This window comes from Amphiprion ocellaris, chromosome 3 (genome assembly GCF_022539595.1).
Source record: "Amphiprion ocellaris isolate individual 3 ecotype Okinawa chromosome 3, ASM2253959v1, whole genome shotgun sequence".
In the NCBI taxonomy this organism is placed as follows: domain Eukaryota; kingdom Metazoa; phylum Chordata; class Actinopteri; family Pomacentridae; genus Amphiprion; species Amphiprion ocellaris.
Genome location: NC_072768.1, coordinates 30,746,962 through 30,774,931, shown reverse-complemented (window position 1 = coordinate 30,774,931; position 27,970 = coordinate 30,746,962). Strand labels below are relative to the sequence as shown.

The following is a 27,970-nucleotide window of genomic DNA, read 5'->3' as shown; positions in this document are numbered from 1 at the left end:
CACAAAGCTCCTCCTACATCCGCTGAGAACCGCTATCTGTCAGAGAAAAACATCCCGAGCAGGAATCCGCTACACGGACACAGCCTGATTCTTCCGCTGCTTCAGAAACGCTTGCTGTCGGTGTCTGGAGCTTCTCTGGAGACTCAAAGAGAACATGCCCGGGGAGAGTTAACCGTACCCGGACTGCTGCTGCCTCCTCAGCCGGCTGAAGGACGGAGCAGGACGGGCAGACGCAGATGGAGAGGCCGAGCAGGCTGGTACTGCTGTCCGAGCTCCGCGTCAGAAACACGACGTACGATGTGAGCCTGAGCCGGTCCCAGCTCACCTGGAAGAGACGCGTCTCCAGCCCGGTGTACCACCCGTTCAGACCCAGTAAGATATCCTGCCTGTGTGTCCGTGTAACTCTGTCGGCCTTTAACGCACCGTAACATCCTGTGTGATAAACAAAGGGCAGTGGGGACACAGAGAACCTACTGGGGAACACGGAGGACCCATTGGTGGACACAGACCGGGTTTGGACCCGTTGATAATACAGTTAGCAGCAGTGGTACTGGACTGGAGCAACACATGAGACATGATATATCCGCTTACATAACGCAACATCCAGTGTGACACACAATATGTGGAGGTCACAGGGAGGCTGCAGGCAGAGGAGGAACTGTACAAACATCACACATTTTCTGCATTATTCTAGACACACAAACAGTATGTGTGTTTAAATGACTGAACAGTAGACTGTAGCCTCACAGCAGGGCAGGACTCAGTGGCTTAGATGCATAATTACACAACCATATATTTACTCTGTTGCTTCGTTCCATCTGATGAATTTAAGTCCAATATTCATTCTTATAACTGGATTTTATTTATTTATTCATTTATTTTTGCGTCTACAAACTCCTGAGGGAAATATCTGTCTTTTAGCTGCTAAATGCTCCACAGGAAGGACATGAAGTTGTATGTGAAGTTGCAGATGGCTAGGTAAAAAAATGAGCTGAAACTCACTGTAAAGCTGCTTACAGCCGCGCTGAGCTGCAGCCGTAATGAGTATTTGACAACTCTTTTGATGCTATCTTCACCGACATATCTGGCCTTCGCTTCACTGTGTGTTTGTGTGTCCACACTAACCAGTCTATGGAGGAGGATCGATCTGGAACAAAGACCATGTAGTTTGGCAACAGACACACATATCAGAGAAGGAGAGCAGCAAAACAGCAGGGAAGTCTCTCAACATGAGCTAATATGAATCGAGTGCAGCTGTAAAAGTTCATTGTTTGGGCCACTGAGTTACTAAACACTGGACTGCACTTCCACAGTGCAATGTGGGAGGTCACTCTCAGTCTGCTTATAAATAGTTTCAGTGGGAGGGACTCACGTGCACCAGCCTGCACTAATGCACTAACATTACATAAAGCATAGTTAATTTAAACACAAGGCACTTGTGCTCCAAACAAGAAAGATGCGTACTCAATGAAGGACCTAGGATCCCTGACCAATTACTATACACACCAGTGAGCAGTGACTCCTAACACATCTCTAGGGGTCATCAGGTGGAAACCTCCCTTCAATGGTGTTTCGCCTATTTAGTCCCACAACACCTCCAGGAGGCTCGGCGGTGAACTGTGGCATTCCAGATTCACGCCCCTAGTGCCAGTTTACACTGCTCCTACACAATCCACATGCCACGTTAAACTTACCCAGGCGCATTTAGGAGATGCTACAGGTAATGACCAGTGCCGATGCTAACAGTTAGCTAGTGCAAGATGCTGAATATCTAGTGCCGACTGCTAGAAAGTGACATGTAAATGATACATGTAGACTCTCCAAACCTGCTAGTGCTAACTCTAAATGCTAAAGCTAGCTGAAAGACTACTACAATGTCCAAAGCAAACATACCACTGACAAGGAAACTATACAAGCCAGCTCACCAAACTTGCTAGTACTACATGCTAACCGCTAATTTTTGCTAAAATGCTTCACTACCTAAGCCAAGCTCACAACAGAGACTATACAAGCAGACTTCATCTAAGATGCAACTACCAACTGCTAACTACTAATTGCTATTGCTATCTAAAATGAAAAACAAAAACAAAACAAAGACACAGCCACTGTCCCATGGTCCCAAAGAGACTCTAACAGGACACTCCCCCACCTTATCTACACTTCCTCTTATAGAAGAATATAGAAGCTCGTCTTACAACACACAAACACAGGGAGTGTGACTTGACTCTTAGCTAAGGATGCCATTACTGCACTACGTCTTTACATACAAGCTAGCTGTTTGCTCTGTGGTGATGCTACATTAATCTTCAAAGACTTACATATTGCAGAGACTAGCATAAAATTCTGAGAGGCTGAAAGATGTACGCATCCAAAGCTTGTTGCTCATAGGTACCCAAAATCATCTGTTAACGCTGGCGTGAGAGTTATTTTGAGGTACATGTACTCTGCTTGTACTGGTTTATAACGCCCACGCTGCTATGTTTTAAAGGAAATGCTGTAGTTTCTACGCACTACAATCAAACACTTAAGTTGTTTCCCCTAACATATTAAATACAGTATAGAAAATTGCCCCCCTCATTAGTCAGAACTGATCAGATGCATCATCAAATTTCAAAATGATGAAAGAAAATACATTTCCCCAGTTTTGCTCACACCAGCTTTCTATTTGAGTCCCATGATCACAATGTGCACATGTTAAATATAAATCAGTGTGTTTCCGCTGCTGCTGATTGACACATCTGACCTGGAGTGTACTGGATAACCTGATTTTCATGCACTCACTTCCCTTGTAAAAACAGTCTGCTGTTAATTTATGACTACATTGTGTTTTCTTGAATCATCCAGCTCTTCATTGTATTGTCAGTCAAAAAGCAGACACATTTACAGGTGACTATTTAATAACCCTGCGCTCATTGTAACTACTCATAGTGATATCATGACTTCTTTGGTCCCACTCAGTGTCTAATGATCAGCATCGACTGATTTGTTTGGTTGCTATGTAAATTCTCATTTTACCTACAAAAAACCCAGTAAGATTAGCCTGTTAATCTTTACACACAGATGTGCCACACATTGTTTTAGATTCAGTTTGACTTATACTCGTGGAATATATCTGTATCTTAACAAATATTCAGGTACAAGTACCTGCTTTGAAATCGTAGAAACCAAGATTCCTACATCTTACATCAGACCCAACCTGTGAATCACCTTTTTAAATTTTTCATAGCATTAAGTAGTCTGGTGATAGTTGTCTGTACATTCATGGGTACATTACTAAAAGAAACTACTGATAGGTAATTCTGCAAACTTTTAATATAATGTGAATTAGCAAAATATGCATTCAAATATAAGAGAAAAATGGGGCTAAAGTTGTAGCCCACTGCTAACTCACTGACTCCATGGCAGCTTTATGCTGCTGTAGGTGTATCCAATGTTGAAAATGACTGATTGATGTTGATCAGCTTCGTGGCTTCACTATTTGGGTGGAGCACTTTGCAAAAAATAACATGTAGAGTACAGTGAACTTGTTATTACTCCGCCAAGGAATGCAGCAGAGTTATGTGAAGATCGGCATTGGTCTGTCTGTCTGTCTGTCTGTCTGTCTGTCTGTTAGCAACATTACTCAAAAACGGACAAACAGATTTCAAAGATATTTTCAGGGAATGTCAGAAATGACACAAGGACCAAGTGATTACATTTTGGAAGTGATGCAGTATATAGTCTGGATCCACAAATTTGTTAAAGATTTCTGTATCACTGCGAGATAGCGGCAAGGCATCACTGTATTTATGACAACAAGTAAAGACTACGTCAGCAGCCTCCTGACGATTACATGGTTGCGATCCTACTACAAATCGACCACTGCGGACTTATCGGAAATGATACAAGGAACAATTGATTGAGTTGTGGGAATGTTTCCAAGTCCCATCAATTCCCGCCACCTGCTACATATTTAGGTCACGTGGGTACATCTGTATTCAATGGCCACATTCTATGTTGCCATGATTTCTGATCATCAATAACTAATAAACAAATGCTGCATTTCTGATAAACAAATGCTGCATTTCTGACAATGCCGTATGGGAGAATGAACAGACTTGGTGGAGTATTGCGCTGTCTGAGTGCTTTTCCAGCTTCTCTATATTTCAGAGTTTACTTACAGGTCTGCTGATGGAACAGTCCTTTACCTGCAGGTGTGTCCTCAGCCAGAAATGTGAGCTGCCGTCAAGCAATGCAAACTGACCATTTGAGTATTCAAATCAGCAGAACAAGATGGTTGAGGCAGCTTTCGAGTTCAGTGTAACCTGCTCACGACTTATTGAATATTTACAAAGCTACGCTGGATGTTTCTCCCTGAAATGCACCTTGGGAGTTGTAGTTAACATTTTTAGGTCTACATGCCTGTAGATTTGTGGACCATCTTCAGCACAGGTGATCTACCTGCTGCTGTTTTTGTGAGCATGATCCCATTTGTTGTCAGCAGGTTAATACTGAGTCAGAACCTGAGCTGATCACAGTCCAGCTGTTTATCATCCACTTAGATTTGTGTTCCCTGGTGTGTGTGTGTAAACCTGATACAGACAGCAGCGTGTGTTGAGCTGCGATTGTATGTCACTTGTGAATCTTTAATGTGTGGCCTGATTCCTGTGTGCTGCCGTTGCTGCTGAGAGCAGCTGCTGTTATTTGTACAACATGTACTGACAATTATATAGTGTGATATTAATACCACCGTGTCAATGACAGGATACAGAATTCTTAGACTTGGCTTTGAGATCTCTACTTGAAGCTAGTCCCTCGAGGCTGCACGAGCTGTTGTGGGCAGACAAGTTGCATCATGGGTAGTGTAGGCGCCAGGTTTTGACAAAGAAGAATAATACATGGAATAAAAGATTACATTTTGAAATGACAAATCGAAAAATAAAAACAGTTTTGCTGAAAACCGGAGTTTTGGGCATCATGAGTGATGAAAACTCCTTTTTTCAGTATTTCTGACATAGTAAACATTTAACTCACTCAGCTGTTTCCATTTCTTTCATAGCTTTTGCCTCCAGACGGCAAAAAACATGAACAATGCCAACTAACGTTAAAGAATAATTACAAATTTCCTACTTGAAAACGATTCATTTGTCTCTCAGATGCCAAAGTTTTGTATGTTTGCTCTTCTTCTTTGAGGCTTTTTGTTGGTCAAGTTTTTCCTTCCTGCTTGTTGTACTTTGTTTATTGTAGCCATATGTAAGGCAGAATATACCAGCACACGTTGACAATTCTAGACTACATTAGGAAATGGGCAAAAGCAAAGGAACGTAAAATAATGTTTTTATGTTAAATATCGACTTCAGACAGCTGGGATAGACTCCAGCCCTCATGACCCTGATGAGGATTAAGTAGTGTATTGATAATCAATGGATGGATGAAGTCTGAAATACTTGCTCTTCTCAATTTCAAATTTTAGGATTTGATGCTGTTCTTTTTCACATTTGATAGTTTTGGATGGTTGGTCAGAAAAATCAAGGCTGCTTAATGTGATCTGTGGAAACAGGCCTTTTTTCTGACATTCTATATACAAGATGATTTGCTAGTTGCATTCCTGCAGTACACCTCAGTTAACCAGCTGTTGGGAAAATTACGTTTTTGGACGGTTGCATAGTTTCACTTTCTCTTGGTCAAACGCTGCTCTGAGGAGTGTTTGATAACTCTGTGGTTCTCCTGCAGGGTTTTGTGTTCCTTCATTCCCTCGTCGACCAGACTCAGGTAGGAGATTTAGTTCCCACAATGTAGTAGGTCATCTCCACCTGCCGACCAGAGGTGTAGTGATTGTTGTACCGCTGTTAGAACATGTTTCTGTGTCTGATGGATGAATTCTGAACTCTGTTAGTGTGCTCCCCAAACTCAACGGTTTTGTTCCAAAATGATGAAAAAGTGAATAGAATCCTAACTTTCAGCAAAATACTTATGAAGACAATTGACTGGAATCATTGTCTGATCCGCCAAACTACTGTAAATATAGCTGAAATCATAAGCCTGAATTAATGACTAAAAATCACATTTTGGAATAAACTGTGTGTTTTCAGACAAGTAGAAAATGTGAGTTTTGATGGCGCATTCATCGGTATCAGATCCAGCAGAAACATGCTGTCCTCCCTGTAGTGATGGTTCAGTGTTTGATGTGTAGTTGGGCTGAGTAGTTCTAGTAACCCTGCTGGCCTTCTGTAGATTGTTCAGTTTGTAGATCAACATGCTGCTGCTTACAAAGAAAAAAAACGCTTCATCAAAAGTTTTGTAAAGGAATAGTATTTCCTGTTCTTTGCTGTTCCTTGTCTTTCAGAAAGCAACATACTCAGATGGACAGTATCTGAAGCCTTTGTAACTACCTGATTATGATTAAATTTAACTGGACAGACACAATGTGGTTAAGATAATAGCACACAAACAATTAGAACTGTTCCAGTTTCAGAATATTCTGCATCTCTGTTGGGTTAGGGTCTGGTCTCTGACTTGGCCACTGCATAAGTCAGACTTTTTTCAGTTGGAAGCCCTTGATGTTTAGGGTCATTGTCCTGCTGCATTACCCTGGAACTTATGTAACTCTGTAACGTCACATTGTCCTAAAATAAACTTTGATAAAGTTGAGAACTATTTTACCCACAATGATGGTGAGCTGTCCAGGCCCAGAGGCAGCAAGGCAGTCTCAGATCATGATGTTGCCACCACCATGTTTCACCATTTTATGTGACTTTTTTACACCATGTGCAGCACAGCCTATTCTTTACAAACAGTTCAACCTGACTTGCCTAAGTCCACAAAACATTTTTCCAGTACCGTTTAACTGTTCAGCAACCTTTAAGTGGACAGTGATGTTAGTTTTTTTTTGAAAAGCAGTGACTGTGGTGTTTTACCATACAACACCATGCCTGTTTAATGATTTGTAAATGGTAGACTCATGAACAGTGGTGTTAATAGCAGTTTCTCTTTTTACTTCATCGAGCCTCTTGTTAGAGTTCTCTTAGCAAGGAGTAGCCACAGAACTAAATATTCTTTATTTATAGACCATTTATCTAACTGAAGATTGATTAACATATTAACTCATTGAAATTACTTTACAACCCTTTCCATCTTTATGCAAATCAGTCATTTTTCAGGTAGGTTTTCCAAGGTTTTGTCTTAAATTGTGGCTTTTCCGTATTTTATATAAAAAGAAATTAAATACACTACCGTTCAAAAGTTCGGGGTCACATACAAATGCCCTTATTTTTGAAAGAAAAGCATTTTTTTTAATGAAGATAACATTAAATTAATCAGAAATACAGCTTATACATTGTTAATGTGGTAAATGACTAGAAATGACTGATTTTTAATGGAATATCTCCATAGGGGTACAGAGGCCCATTTCCAGCAACCATCACTCCTGTGTTCTAATGCTACATTGTGTTAGCTAATGGTGTTGAAAGGCTAATTGATGATTAGAAAACCCTTGTGCTATTATGTTAGCACATGAATAAAAGTGGGAGTTTTCATGGAAAACATGAAATTGTCTGGGTGACTCCAAGCTTTTGAACAACTGTGTATATTTGAATTTTGAATTGCTGCTGAGGCAAGACAATTTTGTGATGGTCTTTCTTATAGTTTTATGTTTTGTAGGTCAATTGATAATGCAATAATCAACATGGAAAACAATCACAGCCTTAAGCAAGGCGATGGTGTTGCATAAAAATGCAACCCAGACACAAAGGGTTTGCTCTCACTTTGACCTCATTTGGATATTGTAAATGAAAACCCCAAATGCCATTGTGTGACCAGTTGCTGTGTTGCCTCAAGGTGGAAACAGAATAACAGAAAAGTGGTTGATGACACCATGCTACGTCTCATGTTTCTCAGTTTTTCCTCAGTCATCTCCGTGGACACAGTTGTGTAATTTTACTCCTGAAAGCTGCATCTGTGCATCTGAGATTCCAGCCCATCCACAGGCTTATCATTATGTAAAGTCATGCACAAGTGGTAAATGTATGACACAGATATAGAGTTGACTGGAAACTAAAAACCTCAGGTGATTTGCTTGTAAAGTCTTTATTTAAATGTCACACTAGTGGCACGCTCCCATTTGCTGACTTAGAAAGTGCAAGTTAGCGTTAGGTTATACTCTGGGCATTTCCAGATTTATTTCTTGTTTTCCAGGATACCACTGGCTTCAGTTAATTTCTTTAACTAATATGTGAACTTGCTCTATCACAGATAATTTGTGAGATTCTTTGACTACACAGTGTCTAACAAACTTTGTATATATGTGTGTGTTGTCCAGGTGTGTGTCACAGTGTGTCAGTATCAGAGATCATCTCTGTCAGAGAGGAAGAGGAGGAAAATGGCAGCAGAAGAAGAGAGGATGGCAGCTGGAAAAAGATCAAAGAGAGGGAAGAAAAGGACTGCAGGCAGGCCTTCACAGGTAAATGCAACTTGATGCGTACGGATGGATGTGGACGACAAAGGTTTTGAGTGAGCACAAGCCAAAAATTTAAGCAGTCTGTTAATCAGCATTTGAGAACACGAAGAACACAATGAGACTTTAGAAGGAAATCCCATTATGATTGCACTCATTCTTACTTTCTCAACCGGACATCTGCATCCAAATACACAAATCATATTAACTCACAGAAAAAAAATCTACTTTTTAATATGTTACTCACATAAAGTGCCTGACTGCATGACTATTTGGGATATGATGTGATTTAGATATTTTATGTTTCTGTTCCGTTTGTGGATCTGTGCTCCAAATATTCAGCCAAATTTTGTCAGTCCACCAGATCCTCTTACTGTTGACTGGTTTTCATTTTTTTTGTTTTTACCATTAGTCAGATCCAATCACAGTAAACTCAATGAGCTTAAATCAAGCTCATTGGAACTACGCTGTCTTCCTGATAGTTTCTAATCATTTTCTCTGTTAAATATACTTGCAGAAACAGAACAACAGAAAATAAAACCATATGTCTAGTTCAGAAAATCACTCCTGAAATTAGTTTTTTATTATTTTATATATAGTTAGTATAGAAGTATCAAAATTACTCAAACAATATATCCTTTGACAACAAATTCAATGTGATTATATCTTAATTTATGAACTAATAAAGGAATCAAATAAAGCTCTTTGCCATTGTGTTGTCTTAAGAACATCACTGCTCTAGGTTTTTTGCTTAGTTTTGTTTGTTTTTTTTAAAGAGGAGTGTTTTTAATAGGATGACCCTTCACTTGTGCTCTACTTTCAAAATCGCATATCCTAGCTTTACTGGCATCTTTATTCTGACCACAAATGGTGAGAAGTGTACAATGTACTAGGAAATTTCCAGCATTTTCAAATACCAAGATAAGTAATACACTGATCCAAAATACAAGTATACCACTTAAACTATCTGCATGATGCACTGCATCCCACAATGCAGTGGGACATGCCCCAGCTTTGGAAAGTTAAGAAAAATGGCAGAAACCTCAAAAGGTTTGTAAGCTGAATGGCTGCAAGAGTAAGTACATGAAATAAAGTCCCTTTTTCTACAACAGTTTCATACTAGTAATGATTTGTGCCAAAAACTAACACACTCTTGTTTTAAACGTTGAAATGAGCTAAATAAGCAACCAAAGCTGGCAGTTCATTTGAACAATCTCATAACCACTAAACGATGTCACATAGAGTTTAATATAAAACTATTATGTTCATGAAATTATTGTCAGCTGCCAAATAAATGTTGCCCTAGCCATCTTAAAAGCAGAGTGATTTTCACATACTTCACTGTATACTACTAGGTTGTGGTATGTAGTATACATTCACTAACACATGGCAGGCATTTTAACATTTATCAGCTAGATTTAATACAGGGGGTCCTCGACCTGCGTCGGAATTCCGTTCCTACGGTGCAATGTGAGTCGATTTTTGCCGTAAGTCGGAACTCACGCTCTCCTCCCCCTGTATATAACACAGTGGTAAAATCATAGAAACACTTTACACTAAATCCAACGTGGTGTACAACCGGTGAATGAAAACAAAGCCATCTTCCTCTTATAGCGCCGCATGATGACGTATTTGTCCACTCCACTCGCCAAGTAGTCCCACATTACCAGTTCCAAGTATTACCAGTACCAGTTGCCGTAGGTCGAGGACGTTGTAAACCAAGGACCCCTTAGAAACAATGCATCTGTAATTTAGTTCTTTCTTGTCTTAAAGAACATTTCAGAACTTTTTTACAATGTCATTCTTCCATTACAAATGACATCACTGTTCCCATTCGTTCAACAGATACTTCATTATAGCTGCAGATATTCACAATTCACACTGCTGATATCTGCAACTGAATTATGACTGGTAATCCCAGTTTCAGATTATTATAGTTTAGGTCTGACTGTTCATTATTCTAGTTGAGATAATTTTCATTTCACCTTCATTTAAGATTTCTACACTGTCCTTTTAAGACATCTTGAATTTTAAATGTCAAATTGTTTTCCTCAAACACTTTACTTATAAGCTCTTCCTTTTTCATAGCATTTTATCTTATCCACCACAGCAGCCACATTTCTGCTAACTCTGTTCACATGCTTTGACAAAGAGCCAATGACACAGCGACTCAGATTGTATTTAGAGATATTTGCAGCTATTATTTAGACTTCAGCAGAACTGATTTACAGATATGTCATACTTACACTTTGAGAGGTCAGAATGTTTTTGGTGTACAGATAGACAAGCTGTCAGCTATTACAGATTAACACAGCTTCCAATACTCAGACTGTAAATAAAATTGAACGCATTGACAGGTTTCTAGACGTGTATCCAAAATTTCAGTAGTGCTAGACAGCATGGCTTCTTTTTGACTTCACGTTTGTACACTGGGAAGAAGTGTCATCCATCTTTGTATACAGTCTGTGGTGTGAGTTCATGCTCAGAGTCAAATGTGAGCCATTTGAATCAAGTTTGTCGTCAATTAGCTACCATAGAAAAGCAAAACTACAGTTATACTGCTGTGCATGTACCTCTGTAAGACAGTAAAGCTTTCTGATAACCCAGTGAACATGCCAGGACTACAGCTGTACAACGGTACTTCAAAGTTCTCAACCTCACCAGAAAACGTCACAGGAGGAAGATTGTTCTTGCATTATTTTTCAACATTGTCTCCTTTATCTTCAATGCACTTGGTCCATTGATGTTTAAGTTGGGCTTTCAGTTAGTGAAATGGATAGAAGTCAGACATTGTCAGGTTGCGTCAGCAAGGCTCACAGAGCAACCCTTCAGGGCCATATTTAGCTGCCACCAGTGCTGTGTCAGCATGCACATTGCAACGAAAGAACAGCGCACTTGCTCAAAACTTTCCTCCGTTTTCTTTTATTGCATCAAACATTTGAGTTTTTGCGGACAGTGACATGAGTACCTTCAGTATACAGCTATGCACCACAACGGGAGTTACACTGTTACGGGCAGGGAGGGGGGTCAGAGAACCCAGGTCTAGACAGAACAGGCTGACAGGCGGAGCATTCAAAAGGATTTATTTCTCTTTCAAAACCAATGTCCATTCAAAAAGGCAGGCAACTACAGAACTGAACTGAACTAAACGAGAAACTCAGAACAGGAAACTAAGCTTTTGGGGAAAACTAAAACAAACCCAATACAAAAAATAAGGAAATCTGCAAAAACTCTCAGCTAAGCTCAAAAGGTAATTTTACAGAAACTATAGCAGAAATAAACTAAACTAACAAAACGGGGTACTCACAAAAAGGAAAAAACTGAACTGAAGGGGGAAAGCAGGCTCAGGGAATCCAGGGCCTGACAAGTGTGTCGATGCAGGGCCGCCAGGAAGCAGCAGGCCGAGAGCCAGCACAGGGACCGGCAGGAATGCAGGGGTATGACTATCTACAGTCTGGTGGAGAGTAGATGAATGAGCCGGGCTTTTATAGAGTGAGGTGATTACGGGCAGGTGGGTTGATCACCGCAGTTGTCTCCAGTTTCTGCAATCAGGAGGTTGCAGGCAGGACAGAACTGACAGGAGAAGGACAGAGAGGATGAGTGAGAGACAGATCAGGAGGGAGGGCAAGGGACAGATCAAGAAGGAGAAAGATTTGGGCACCCGTATAGCTCAACGCGTTGAGCAGGTGACCCATGTACAGGGCTGGTCCCCGATGCAGCTGGCCCGGGTTCGATTCCTGCTCGCGGCCCTTTACTGCATGTCTTTCCCGACTCTTCTCCCCTGTTTCCTATCTCTCTCTCACTGTGCCTATCCAATAAAAGCCGACAAAAAGGCCAAAAAAAAATATTTTAAAAAAAAAAAAAAAAAAAAAAAAAAAAAAAAGAAGGAGAAAGATTTAAAAAAAAAAAAAAAAAGCCAGACAAGGGCTGGAGCAGGGATCATCACACACCCCTTGTTTCCAGGTGAGGCTGAGATCTTTTTGACATACCCTTGTATGTTCACTCTGTGGATCTAAACTTCCTAAATCTGCACAAGCTGTAGTTTTTGGTGTTTTTTTTTTTTTACAATGAAATCCTTCCATTGACTTACAAATGAAACGTTTTTATGCGCAGCACCTAATCAGTGCAGTTTGTATACCATGAAATGATTCTGAAATGTCTGTTTCAGTGCTGTATGTGGAGCGGTGTCGGCAGCATCGTTGGCGGTGTGCTGAGGTCACCTTCACATGTTCAGACGGGCCGCTGTGTCAACACTGGATCAGCAGCATCAGAGAACAGCTCGCCACTATCAGTATGACTCACCATCCACACACACAGCCTGAGTAATGCACGCTGTTGCCAGAAACCGTCTGTAACGTAGTTGTTGTTTGTGTTGACAGCCAGCAGACCCAAACACCTGCTGGTCTACATCAACCCATATGGCGGGAAGCGCCAGGGCAAACGCATCTACGAGCAGAAGGTCGCCCCGCTGTTCGCCCAGGCTGGCGTCTCCACACATGTCATTGGTACGTTCTGCATCACTAACATCCTGTTCTCCAACTCTCCTGCGTCACGTTGTACATCTAAAATACAATGTGTCTATGTACGTATCGTCATAGTGACGGAGTATGCCAATCACGCAAGGGACCACCTAAAGACGGAGGCAGAGCTGGAGAAGTTTGATGGGTGAGTTTTGTTTCACTGATTGGTAGGTTAATTATTCCATCGTGTAATTACAGCAGACTACAAAAGAGCAAGACCGCTAATGTGATTGAACCACCAAATAACAGCACCACAGTGAAGACATGTCAGACTGCTGTCTTGAGTTTTACTGCAGAATATTTATATGTTTGATTATTTCTGATCTATTCTTGGGCTAATCTGTGCCTGTTGGCCTGTGACTCCTTCTCAGTGTGGTCTGTGTCGGAGGAGACGGCATGTTCAGTGAAATCATCCACGGGCTGATCTGGAGGACACAGATCGACAACGGTGTAGATCCAAACTGTCCAGATGAAACATTGTCTGGCTGCTCGCTTCGCATCGGGATCATCCCTGCAGGTCAGAAACACTGATGTAATTTGTACTATTTTAGAATACAGCTTTTCTTTTAGGGGGGTATTGATCCAGCTAAAATTTCAGCAGTATGTCCTCCATTTTTCGGTGTTGTAAGAATGTGTAGAGGTTGCAGAAGTCTTTGAGCGGGTTAAAAGAGTCAATGAGATAGATTCTGTGGTTGCAGGGAGGGTTGTAGGTCCTTGAGGAGCCTCTAGGGATTGTTTAGTAAAGTAACATAGCCCGTAGCATTGGTTGTATCGCTGTGGAGACCTGCAGTTAAGCTCTCTGGAGTCTGGAGTTAGTTTTTGCCAACTTACCATGCTCTCATTTCTCTCCTTGTTTAGCTTTTGAACTGTCCTTACCCCACATACATGGCACCTTTTTTCAGAACAAAGTCACTTTTGTTGATTTAACAAAGCTGAAATCTGCCATGAGCCCAAAATAGATGAAAAAATGACACAGCCACCCATGAAGATTTACAAATCTTTTGTGATTTTCACTCGGGTAATTATTGAAGAATACTTTATTGTGTAAGAATTGTTGCTTCATTGTTTCTACACCAAAAGATGTACTTTCATATGAAAGCCCCAACATCAGCATTTTGAAATGGTTGTTCCAGCTCCCCCTCCACATGTCAGATAAATCAAGCTATGTTACTGTAAATAAGACATGCTCAGGGATAAATTGACAGATGCACTCTTTATTTAGAACAGAGGTTAAAATTTTCACCTGAACAGTGTGAGAGGCAATAACTGATCTGATTTTATTAGACAGATAACAGCAAATCAGAGATTAGGAGTCTTTGTCACTATAATTTAATGCAGGTACTGATTGTGACCTCGTTTTTTAATTTGCCTTGTTTGTGTCCTTTTTGTTTTCTGTTGTTCTGCTTAAGCACTCTATAAATACCCACAGAGTCACCAGGGAGACATTATTTCTCTGTGCAGCAGTGAAGCAGCACACCTGGGCACTTAATGGCTGCTGTGATTGGTGCAGGTGCTTGTGTGCATGAAATGATATTAATAAAACCAGAGTATGTGTGTTGTCTCTACCATCAATCCTCCTTTTTCCTCACTGGAGCATTTTTCATTGCAAAGCATGAAGTGTTTGACAGTTGTGTCCTGTCAACTCAGTGTTTCCTGAGATAATATTTCTTTTTTTTTTTTTTTTCAGGTTCCACAGACTGTATCTGCTTTGCCACTGTGGGCACCAATGACCCCGTGACCTCTGCACTGCACATCATAGTGGGTCAGTATGTATGGGGTCTCCCTCTACAGCAGCTGTTACAGTGGATGGGTGTTGTGGCTGTAATACCATATGATGATCTTCTGTGGGTAGAATTACAAACCGCACTCAATCACAACTCTCCTCACAGATTTAGCTGAGGTGCGGTGGTTAACACTGTCGTCTCCTGGCTTTGATTCCCAGCCTGGGCCCAGGATCTTTCTGCGTGGAATTTGCATGTTCTCCCTGTGTATGTGTGGGTTTTCTCCAGGTACTCTGGCTTCCTCCCACAGTCCAAAAATGCTAAGGTTAATTGGTGATTCTAAATTGTCCGTAGGTGTGAATGTGAGTGTGATTGTCTCTGTGTGTAGTCCTGTGATAGACTGGTGACCTGTCCAGGGTGTCCCCTGCCTTCACCCTTAAGACTCCAGCCCTCATGACCCTACAGAGGATAAAGTGGTGTATAGATAATGGATGGATTTATTCGAACTGGTGGTCATATAATTAGTTGTGCATATGGTTGCCTGAATATAAAGCATGTCACTTCAACTCAAGTCTAAAGGCTTAACTCACAAGTCTGCATCCTGTTTTAAACCAGATTTTATTCTGAAAAATCTGATCATTGTATCTCTACCGCTTTAATGCTTGTTACTCCATCAAGGAATGCGGTGGAGTTATGTGACGATCGGCATTTGTCTGTCTGTCTGTCTCTGTTACATTACTCAAAAACAGACTAATGGATTTGAGTGAAATTTTCAGGGAAGGTCAAAAATGATACAAGGACCAATTGATTAGATTTTGGCAGTGATGTAGGTTATAGTCTGGATCCACTGATTTGTTAAAGATTTTTTGTCATTGCGAGGTAGCGGAAGGCGTCACTGTAACTATGACAACAAGTAAACACTATCTCAGCTGCCTGCTGACGATCACGTGATTGTGATCCCACTACAAATCGATCGCTGCGGACTTCTTGGGACTTAACTGTCAGAAATTATACAAGGAACAATTGATTAAATTGTGGGGGTGTTTGCAAGTCCCATCAATTCCCGCCACCTGCTGCATATTTAGGTCACGCGATCCGATATCCGTATGTAATGTACATATGCATAACACATGCCTGTGCTCAGCACAAGGTCATTTTGTTTGTGGATACATCTGTGTTAAATGGCCACATTCTGTGTTGCTGTGATTTCTGATCATCAATAAACAAATGCTGCATTTCTTAAAAAAAAAAAAAAATGCTGCATTTCTGACAATGTCATATGGGGGAATGAACAGCCTTGGCAGAATACTGCGCTCTCTTTAGTTTTAGGATGTCTTTCATCTCACAGCTTCCTTTCTGCAGTGCTGTCTACTGTTGTGCTGTCATGCTAATGTTGTGATCCTCTGTGTCATTCGGCTCCTTTTCCAGTGAGTCTCTCATCCTGCTGACAGACTCCCACTCCACCATCGTCAACTGCAGCTGGCAACAGATGTCAGCCATCTCATCACAGGCTGACTTTATAGCAACATTGTTCTGCTCTGTAGCCTCAGTAATATCTCCTGCTGGTGCAGGTTCTGGTGGAGTGGCCTTTCAGCTTGCAGTAGATCTCCTGGTGAGTAGAACAAGGACTACCAATACCAGCTGCAGTCCAAGAGAGTGGAGTGAGAGTCTGTTCGCAGGACGAGAGCCTCACTGGAGAGACAGCTGATGTTGAGGGCCACTACAACACCAGAGGTGGGAGACATGAGATGGGACTAGCTGGTTATCAGCGACTGAACTTTGAAAATGAATTGCTTATATGTTGATGATATGATCTGTCGGATTACTATCAAAATCAGGGCCAAATTAAGATCATCATATCGCCCACCTTTTCTGTTGCATAAATCATTCTGGCACCAGGCAGGCTATATACGAACATATGTGACCTAAATCAAAGCGTGGTTGGGTCATGATAGGCCCGAGTCTGCTGTGTTTCTTTGTATGCAAAGATTTCAGTCTTACCCATGATTCCAGGTTTGTGTGTTAATCATGTGCGTTTGTGTGTGTTCAGGAGACTCTCAGCCAATGGACGTGTGCTCGGTTCATCACAACAACACGTTCCTGCGATACTCTGTCTCCCTGTTGGGATATGGTTTCTATGGCGATGTGCTAACTGACAGCGAAAGGAAGCGATGGATGGGACCAGCCAGATACGACTTGTCAGGTAGAAGCAAAACACAGTCAGGTGTTGAGACCTGAGACCATGAGTAATCTTACATCCACCCCAGATTATCTATTTTTTCATGTGAGCTGGTTTTATGTTGATGTTCTGTATCCTACAGGTCTGAAAATGTTCCTGACTCATCATTACTATGAAGGAACAGTGTCCTACCTGCCAGCTAGAGGCATCATAGGAACGCCACGAGATGCTGCCAGGTGTCGATCTGGGTGAGAGAAATGGGAAAGTGAGGTGTTCGGTGTATGTTTTCCAGCTTGTGACACTTGTGTTATGTTGATCTGGTTCTAGTTAGCTAATATTTGAGTGCGGAAGCCAAACCTGGTTGATTTAGCATAGTTTAGAGTTTCATTTTGTGTTCAGTGGTCATTATTATTTTAGGTGAGATGCATTTCCAGTTTGGTTTAAAGGTAACATTTCACTTTGGCAACTAAGAGTGTTAGTTTAACAGAGCAAAATTTTTGGTTTAATAACCAAAACTGTTTGGTTCAGCTGACCGTTGAGTTTAATACCATGAATAAATAATGATTCTGTAAGGTTCACCTAAAGCACTTTTTCTTAATTTGATTAACTTAGTTTAGCACCTCAAATTCATCTAAGATTAAAGGTTCTGTGTAAAGCCTTTCATAGCCACTTATTTTTGCTGGAGCACCAACATCTTAGACCAAAACAAACAGGCAAGTTGTTCACTCCTCCCTGCTACCTGTACTTTCAGTTAAAACAACAAAGGTTGTTAACACAAGAGCTGACAAAAATAACTAGAAAAACACTCAGAGATCGCAGTACTCCGCCAAAGCTGTTCATCCCCCCTATATGGCATCATCAGAAATGCAGCATTTTTTTTATTTATTTATTATTTTTTAGAAATGAAGCATTTGTTTATTAGTTATTGATGATCAGAAACCACGGCACCATAGAATGTGGCCTTTTAATATAGATGTACCAACAAACAAAATGACCTTGCACTGCGCACAGCATGTGTACGTTATGTACGAATACCGAATCACATGACCTAAATATGTAGCGGGCGGCGAGAATTGATGGGACTCAGAAACACCCCCACAACTTAATCAATTGTTCCTTGTATCATTTCCGATGGATAAGTCCCGTTAAGTCTGCAGTGGTTGATTTGTAGTTGGATCGTAATAATGTGATCGTCAGCAGGCAGCTGATGTAGTGTTCACTTGTAGTCATAGTTACAGTGACGGCATGTCGCTATCTCACAATGATACAGAAATCTTTAACAAATCCGTGAATCCAGACCATAAGCCGCATCACTGCCAAAATCTAATCAATTGGTCCTTGTGTCATTTCTGACCTTGCCTGAAAATGTCATTTCTGAGTAATGTTGCTAACAGACAAACAGACAGACAAACCAACGGGGATCATCACATAACTCCACCGCTTTCCTTGGCGCAGTAATAAAGTCATAACCATTAGCCTACGTTAGCATTGTGAAACACACTGAAGGACTATAGTAAGTTGTTAACTTGAGGAAAATTATCTTCACTTCACTCTCTATGTGTGTTTGATTCCACTGTCTGACTTCCTTCTCTGCTATGGATTACTCGACCTATATCTTTACATAGCAGATACTTATTTACTGCTACATTTATTATATTTACTATTTATTTGCTATATTTGTGCTTAAAATATTAAGTATTGCATCTTTAACTAACAGTTTGTGTGTGCAACAGTGCGTATTATAGCTAAAACGCTCTTGTAATTCAATCATTTTTGAGTATTTTAAAAATAACATTGGTGTGTCTATAAATATCTAGCTGTGTGGTTTGTCAGCACAATGGACAGCTACATTCAGAGAGAGCTGAGAGCTACGAGATGGATGACATGTCAAACTGTGGTGAGTCCAACAACCTGAATTGTTCTTGGCTTAGCATGGCTTTATTATGTTGTATCTTTTTGTATATCAGAAATATTTATACTGGATTTGGAAATTAAAGTGTCAAGTGATAGAATACTCTTGTACACAACAAAACTAAATCAATATGAGGAGACCTACTATGCATATAATGCCTTCTTAAAGTTAGCAAAACAGTGTCCATTCATACATGACTGTGCTGGAGTTGTCAATCATATCCACTCATCTTCATCAACTGATGGGGTTTGTCAGGTTTTAATGGAATAGGAGGTGTATAAAATTTGTTTCTGAGCACTGCAGAACTTTATGGCCACATTGACCTAAAGCTTCTTCAAGTTTATTCTTGATTTTGGAAAAAGCATTTGACGAAACAATCTTCCCTCTAGATCAAGTTAGCCGCTGTTCTGGAGATTCTATCCCATTTCCAAGGTCACAATAAATGTCAGCGCTTTAAAGTCACTGAGTTGGTTATGTTATCCAAGTATCTCATGGGTCCATGGGCTTTGGTATCAATGCTTCAGTAGATGTGACTTTTTTAATTCAATACATTATTTTATGATAAAAATCAAACCATTTTTTGGAGTGACAAAGGTTTGGCAGCTGAAACAGGGAAGGTCAAGTCTGTCTCTTTGTTTTTGTTCCAGAGAGTGATGGCGAGTGGAGAACGATCCGAGGGAAGTTTCTAGCAATTAACGCTGCCAGTATGAGCTGTGCTTGTCCTCGCAGCCCTAAGGGCCTCTCACCTGCTGCCCACCTTGCCGATGGCACCACTGACCTCATCCTGGTCCGAAAATGTTCCCGCTTTGACTTTCTCAGACACCTCCTCCGACACACCAGCAAAGATGACCAAGTATGATGCTGTGAAATCCATATTGTAGTTTGTGATCCCGGCACATAATAATGGGTCGTCCACAAAAGACTGAATCTTACGTCATGGTTTGATTTTCTTGTTCTCTTCCTCAGTTTGACCTGACTTTTGTTGAGGTCCACCGGGTGCGGCGTTTCCGCTTCATGCCACGTCACTGCCAGAGTGACTCAGAGCTGGAGCTGGATCTGCAAGAGAATAGCAAACACCAGATCTTCAGCCAGATCTGCCGAGACCACCCAGCTTGTGGCTGTGCACCTGCCTACAGCAGCTGGAACTGCGATGGCGAGATCCTGACCCACACGGCCATTGATGTCAGGTACAAGACCCTGTGGGAGTTTCTTACTTTCAAACATTTAACACCGGGTTAAATTTCTCATAAAATTTTTTTTAAAAAACACAACTTCTCCATCGTTTTTTCAGAGTGCATTGCCAGTTGATCAACCTGTTCGCACGAGGAATCGAAGAGCCGCCAGTGTTCGAGGATCTCACCAACCCATGTGCAATATGAACCCCCCCCCCATTATTCTCTGCCCGACACTGGAGCTGTCTCTCTGTTGATGCTCATCGCATTTTTCATTTGGAGACATTATAAGATTTGCTGACTCAGCGATTAGTCATGCTGTAACTCAACAGATGTCAGGAGTACAAACGGAAGCAAAAGTTTACTCCCTGGGTCAAAGCGATTTCCTGATCTGCTTTTCTTAAAATGTCCTGAACGGCTTTACATGTATTCCCTGGAAAATAGGAAACTGCTGGAAATCAGGAAATTGTAGACCCAAAGAGTGAAGCTTGACCCTCAGATTTTGGATTTGTTTTAGGTGTGTCTATTGGTGTTTGTTTGGGATGGTTGCTGGGTGTCTGGTATCTGCTTTGTTTAATACTCAACTCCAGAGGGCTGTACTACGATGCAAGTTTGACATAGTCGGGCTTTCTGTGTGTAAGTCAGCTTGACGAAAACTAAAGCCTCAAGTCAGAATTAACAAGTATCATGAAGGTGGTTATCAACTTTTTTTTGTTAATTCAGGCTTTCTGCTTCAGACTTGTGCATATTCACACATTTAACACATCATTTGACTCTTCTTCCTCACAAAATAAAATGATTGTGAGGAGTTGCTTCAGTCAACGTGTTGTTTTAATGGAGAACAATGTGGAATATAAAAATGTATGACGGTAAAAAGCTGCTGCAGCAAATGATGCAAAACGGGAATGCTGGTAGAAAACTGCTAAACGTGCTTTAATGTATTTATTTTAACGATCACTGCAGCTGATTATTTCTGACTGACAACTGCACAATGCAACCATTAAACTTTAAACTTCATTTAATGAAACATGATATTGTATTGAAGTGCATTTCGGTCTGACACTGTTCCATAATGCAGGATATCAGTTTAATTTGTGACCGAATCAAAGTGAAATTAATGTTGCTGATTTAATTTTCTCTGTAGTAAATACCAGTAGAATAATCAGTTTTCTAACCTGTATTTAACCCTTTAATGCATAACCTGGGTCAAAAGTGACCCAAATCCAATGGAAAATGGGTATCTCCTGATGTGGTCTACGCATCAAAGGGTTAATGTGCTGCAGTATCAGCGGTGAAACAGACTTGACAGCAAATCAGGACCAAACTTAACATGTTTATACAGTGTCTGCATCGCCAACTAAATACATGTAAATTCCCATGACAACGCAATGCATACAGTGCGTGATACTGAAACTAAATGGTTTCATTCAGTGGTTGTAGTATTACACAACTCAAGGTGTTTGCATATAAACCGTTTTCCCTCAGCTAAGAATCTGTACCGTTCATAAAGAATCATCAGGAAATGCTTCGGTTAAAGGGAGGCGCTTGTTACAGCCGATTTAAATCTGAAACTCTGAACAAAACCTACTCCGGACCGGGTTAGCTCCACAGCTTCAGTTACTGTGGAGATCTATCCCGGTAAAAACAGAGCCACCTTCATGATACTAAAAACTCTGACATTCGGCTCAACATACCTGCTAACCCATTAATCTCGCTTCATAGTACAGCCCCCAGGTCTGAAACTGAGACAAGCTCCATTTGTCAGTATTTCATATACCAAAGGTCAAAGCAACATGGACTTTTGCATGTCTGTGTTGCTCAAAAAATGGTCACTGCCTATAGAATGGCCTGCAGATTACAAATCCAGTTTTAATCTGATGTCCAATGCTTCTCGTAACTCATTTGTTTCTGGCCACACAGAAACTGTCAAAGGTCATTTTGATTTCTCTCAGTCCGTCCTCTTGCTATTCAGACTTGCTAGGTTCTAACCTGTCTCATTTTGGTGAGTGTTTGACCTCAGCTTGTCATGACTAATTTGTCTTTTTGTGGATGTGTGGTGACAGGGATGCGTCTCAGCCAGACTGATTTATCTTAGCTCTGTTGGTGTTTAGACAGGAGGGGAGAGATGCACATCCTAATTGTTTATAGCAGAAGTCTCTGTCCGATCACTCAGTTTCATATGTGTCTGGACTTCTCCAAGTCATTCGGGGGAATTGAGTCACACCTGACATCATCAGTCTGGTCTCAGTGCATTGACATGGACTTGTAGTGACTCTGACTCATAGTCTCTTAGGGTCCTGCTATTGCACTCGTTTCAGTCTTGTGGTCGGAGTTCTCTTGATGTAAATTTATTTGTGTTTTGGCAGCCAGCCTCACCTGTTACTGTCTTTTGTCTTTAACAATGCCAGATCTTATCAAGTTGTCTGTAGAGCCTGCTGTCGGTACTACATAGTATTTTTCCACCTTCTTTACTACATGGAGAAGTTTTCTCAAATATTTAGTCTTAGTTTTGTGATTGTTTTGGATTTGGATTTTTCCTGGTCTTACAGAGGACTTATCTGGTTCTTGGCCGTTGGTTTCTCTACCTGTAACTGGACCCTTATTTGAAAACAAAACGGAAACTGCTTTGGCTTGGACTGGTCTTGAACTAGATTGTGGATTAATGGCGAGTTTCAGTCATGAGTGTGATTTCTTTTTTTTTTCTGTTGTGTCACTCTCTGCCTCATGAATACGTTGGTTTGGATTCAGCTTGGACTCAACTTAAGCTGTCAGCCCTGCAAGTTAGAATAGACAGAGCTTTTGTATTTATTCAGCATTTTAGTGGATTAGAAATTCTTACACAAATGTTTGCTTATTTGCACTTTTTGTATAGTTTAAATAATATCCTTGATTTGGAATTATCTGTTACAAGTTTAAGCGATGCCAGACACCTGCCAGTCATTCCGGGGATCATGTGGTCATTAGGGGTCAGAGGTGATTTACATTCATAAAAGTAGAAAGCAAATCCCTTGTAGGTGGTCAGTACCTGTGATGCTGACAGGTTTGTTTTCCACTGCTGACCTTTTCTCTAACAAACACCATCCTTGTTCTTTGGCTTGCAAAGGTTTCTGCTCCTCAGACAGGTTCTGCCACATTACGGTCATTTCTCAGGAAGACCTGAGCCAACTCATAGCTTCCCAAGCTGTATGCTTACCCATTTGAATTCACTGAAATTCAGGAAAAAAGACAAATGTCAAATTTTAATTTTAATTAAGAAGATTTTGTGACAGTCAGGCTGGTCATGGCACACACAATGTTTTTAATCTTCTATTTTTGCTCAATATGCAAAAGAACTTAGTCTGAGCAAAGCTATAACACAACTGAAAACATCAAGAATTACTGCTTTAACACAGAGATTGTTCTGTCTTCAAAATGAGCTGTAGCTGTGTCTTCAATTTACTCTCAGTATCACATGACATTCTCATCTGTCAGGGTTAATTTTGTCCAATAAAACCTTAGAGTAGTCATCTGAACCTTTCAAAGTTCAATTAAGTTTTTCCGGCAACACAAATCTATTTTTGTAAACAAATGCCTTCTTAATTTATTTTATTCCATCTTTCAAAGCTGTTGTAAGATACACTTCTTGGCCAAAAGTATGTGGACAGCTGGGCAAGGCAGCCATATTTGATCGGTGAACCGCTTATTCCACAAAACAGCCTTCCATGGATGCAATGATTTGCTCCCACTAAGCCAAACAGACATGATATTGGGGGATAAGGTCAAGCTCTCTGTTGGTGTTCATGTTCTTCCCGAAGATGTAGGGCTTTGTGCAGACCGGTCAAGTTCTTCCCCACTAAACTGAGAAAACCATTTTATATGCATCTTACTTTATGCACAGAGAGCTGTTGAAAATGGAAAGAGACAAAAATGATGACAAACAGTTCAAACTGTCTTAACAGTTACACCTGTATTTATTAGCCCACCAAAGAACGTGGCGGAGTTCTGTGACGATTAGCTTTAGTGTGTCTGACTGTCTGTTCGCAACATTACTCCAAAATAGACTAACGGATTTGGATGAAATTTTCAGAGAAGGTCAGAAATGACACAAGGACCAATTGAGTAGATTTTGGCAGTGATGTGGCTTTTAGTCTGCATCATCAGATTTGTTAAAGATTTCTGTATCATTGCGAGATAACAGCACAGCGTCACTGTAACTATGACAACAAGTGAACACTACGTCAGCTGCCTGCTGCTGATCACATGATTGCAATTCTACTACAAATCGGCCGCTGCGAACTTACCGAGACTTATTAGTCGGCAATGATACAACGACTGAGCAGCCTTGGCAGAGTACTGCACTCTCTGAGTTCTTGTTTATACATGCTCTACCATCAGCAGTGCTGACCTTAATTTTCCAGATAGATGGAACTTTCCTGTAGAAATTCCATTCTATAAGAGCAAATATGTCAGCTGAAAAAGACTCCTGAACAGTTTGGATCACAGATTGTACCCAACAGATGTCTCATATCATCTCAACAGATGTCCTGTACTAAAAAGTGTTGGTTACATTTGAATTATTCGAACAGTTTGAACGATTACAACACCATTTGTTATACATGCTAACAGAGTGGCTGAAGTTACATAATTGACGGTAAAATTGGGCCTCAAAAACAATTAAAGAACACAATCGGATCTATATTCCTCAACCAATATACATGTGCAACCCTCTGCAGCATTTTTTACGGGGATCACTGAAAATAAGAATGTAAATGTCCGTCTACAAACTTTTGGCTGGCCGTGTATTAACAGACACTTTATTTTCTCAGCTTCGTCAAACAAAAAACATAGAAAAAACAAAACAAGTGAATTCATCTCACTGTGAGTGATGTCATTTTGTGAATTTGCATTGTGTTAAAGGAAGCGTCTCTGTAAAGTCCAGTGTTGATATTCAACCATCTGCTCACACAGACACAGTTTTTTCATTGTTGAAAACCTTCATGGTGGACTGCTCTGAGCATGTTGTAGCCTGACGTTAACAGTCTCTGTAGCTGCTGCTCATTGTGCTCAAGAGGTTCATTTTTGCCGAGAATTTAATCTACATGTAGCAACATCATGTGTAATATGATTTTTTGCCCCAAGGACTTTCCACACATATCTGTTGATAATATAAAATGCTCAGCTCTCAGTCCTTCTCTGCAGAGTCGTTTCTTTGAATGGAGATTAATTCAAACTTGGACAGTAGGTTGAGCATCAACACTGGACTGTCAGACTGTACTGGATGCTGTTTTTTTGTCCGTTGTTTGTTTGTTGATCAGCAGTCCTGTTTCCTTTCTGCAGACATCGAGCTGGACTCACACTGACAGATAAGGGAACCAGTAGCAGCTCACGGTGTTCCAAAACACCAGTCAATCAGCTTTCAGCTTTATCCTGATCTTGACCTGACCAAATACTAGCTGGGGTTTTCTAATGTAGCTGATACTGTGATGGTTGTAGCTAAGTCAAGAAGTCTTCACGGGTTTCAAATGTTTAACCAAATACAAAGCAGATCGAAATTTACTCAAGGATCATTGGTAATCCAAAATCCTTATTACGGTGACTATAATGTGACCCGGGCCCACCAAAGGCCACAAGTTGAGCCTATGGTGATTGGGACCAGGTGGATCTGTGAAGAGCTATAGCTGAGCCTCACGTTGTCTCTTGTTGATTCATGTTCTGAAGCTGTATTCATGTACAATCAGAATCTGCTGTAAACCCCCAAACAACAAACCAAATGTGCACACAGAGGTCGACTGATGAAAGATAACTGAAGTGGATTTTTAATTAGGAGAGGCTAACAAATCTTCATTTCCATTCAGTGGACGCTAATTTTCAATGAAATCTGTTTGTGCTTTAGCACTATCAAAGATTTAGCGGCTGGTCAACTCAGAGACATATAAATTTGCATGCTTTTGTGAAATAGTCAGTGCTCATCTAATATTGGAAATGCAGAGCTACTATAACTGGTGCGCTCACCGCTAAAATGCTAAGTAGGCCAGAAAATGCCGGCCATAGCTCACCAGCAAGCTCAGTTGCTGACTAGCGGTATAGCTAAGCTATCCAGTCACACTAGCTAGCTGCCAACTTTGCGACTAGATAACGCTGCAGTCACACAGGCACAATAGGAGCCTGTCTTACCATTAGTGTTGTTAATCAAATCTTGATAAGGAAGTGACCACGCTATCTGGCAAGCTAACAGCAGATGTAGCTAGGAAGCTATCATTACACAAAGACAACAGCTTGTTTCTAATTTACTTGTACAGTGCTTTTTGTTCCCTTCTATTACTGGCATTTTGGTGCCTTTAGACAGCTTTCAACTGCAGGAACTCAGGCCAGATGTGAGATTGCGCAAACATTTATAGAAACCATCCCCTAAACTAGCCTTTCAACCACACACAGAGGTTTGAGCCACCCTGAAATGTCCCGCCCATCCTACCAGTGCAAATGGCTTATTGTCATGTTAGCATAAAAACTGAATTCATCTCCAAAAATATATATTTATACTACAGACTCCTGCACCACAAGCATCTCCATATCATGTCTCTCTTATGAAGATGTGCACCCTTCAACATAGGAGATTATAAACTGGAAGGTGACTGCTAATAATCTAAGGATGTCAGGGTGGCTCGTTGTTGGATACATTGGCCAGTAAAAGGTCATCAGAGTTGAATTAGGCATGACAATTGTCACAGTTCTCATTTATCGATGACATTTCTGCGTTTTTAACCCTATGCCACCAGACCGTATTTACAAGCAGCCAACTGGTTTGTGTCTGGCAGACTTAGTTGATTCTGAGTCACAAATATCAAGAATTAATATGGTACTATATTGTCGCCCGCTTGATGAAAAGAACTACATGTGTATCCAAAAACTAGTGGCGTTCTACTGATCTGCATTCTAGCAGTTAGCAAGCTAGCTACAGTTACAGTTAACAAAGGGAACTTGGTGTCATGAACTGCAGACGGACATCTGACTGTGAACCAGCTCACATCCAATTTTTTGACTTTATACTCTTAACAGAACAAGGTATAAGTAAATGATGACACACAGCTAATGAAGTAGCTTCCTCAAATTTGAACTTTGCGGCTCTTCCTTCCCCCAAAGGTCAACACTGATATTATGGTTTGAATATGATCATGCTGTCAAAAAATGTCTTTGATACAGATGCTGGCATGACAAGGACCTGCGAAAGAATGAAATGTGTAAAACCCTAGATTATAGAAGTACAGATACAACCAAATCATCTCTAGTGTTGTGTAGAATATGTAAAATGAACTGCTAGTAATCATTATTTTTAGCACTGCTTAATCAGTAATCACTGATTTATTTTTCTGGTTAATCGAATAGTATCTTGGTTTTATATTTACATATATATTTAAAAACTAAATGTCCCTCTTTCATTCTCAAAACTTTTCAAGTTCAGAGTGATTCTTCTTTCTTCAATTTTTACTGAAGAAACAATGTTATCACTTTGTGATGTTAAAGCCTCTCATGCATATGGGAAATATTTAAATTTTCAACACTTTACTGTAATCTGACTAACAACTAGTTGGATCTAGAGAATCAGTCGACCTCTCGCTGTAATCTGAGCTGTACCTATCACCTTCTGCTGTAGCTGTTGCATTATTAGGAATAAAAACATTTCCAACACTTGAGGATGGTAGCTCTCTTGCTTGTGGGGGGACTGGAATTGGTATCTTAAGAGTTGGTGAAAAGCTATATGAACTATAATGATAGTAATCAGTAAAAACAATACAGGCACACCGTCTCATCATGACTTGTGTTGCATTCTATTACCTAAATTAGAAATAAAACTGATGTCAGGAAAAAAAAAACAATCATATGAAATGCAACTGATACTTTCAAAAAAGTTTGAAAATGGTTTGCTCTTGTGTTTTTTCCTGCAATCTATCAGCAAATCAGCTAAAAGATGTAAAGTGAACAGGGGGCACTTGATCCAAATTTGGAGCTACTGCAGAAAGTCTGACTACTTGTAATTGAAAGATTTCAGTTTTATTTT

At 40.5% G+C, this 27,970-nt stretch overlaps 1 protein-coding gene across 2 annotated transcripts; it reads left to right on the top strand.

Annotated features, from left to right (window-relative positions):
• The first annotated feature begins 15 nt into the window (after positions 1–15).
• Positions 16–27,603, top strand: LOC111566194 (ceramide kinase-like). Of its 2 annotated transcripts, XM_035946586.2 has the most exons (14): positions 16–372; positions 5,713–5,751; positions 8,297–8,437; positions 12,600–12,722; positions 12,811–12,936; positions 13,030–13,096; positions 13,323–13,468; positions 14,639–14,713; positions 16,723–16,875; positions 16,994–17,099; positions 18,669–18,748; positions 19,411–19,616; positions 19,730–19,950; positions 20,055–27,603. In XM_035946586.2, the coding sequence occupies exons 1-14, from the start codon at positions 237–239 to the stop codon at positions 20,140–20,142; spliced, it is 1,707 nt and encodes a 568-aa protein (XP_035802479.2). In that variant the 5' UTR covers positions 16–236; the 3' UTR covers positions 20,143–27,603. The 2 variants fall into 2 exon arrangements, with proteins under 2 accessions (XP_035802479.2, XP_023122434.2); XM_023266666.3 differs by lacking the exon at positions 5,713–5,751 and having other exon boundaries at positions 17–372.
• Positions 27,604–27,970: the final 367 nt, after the last annotated feature.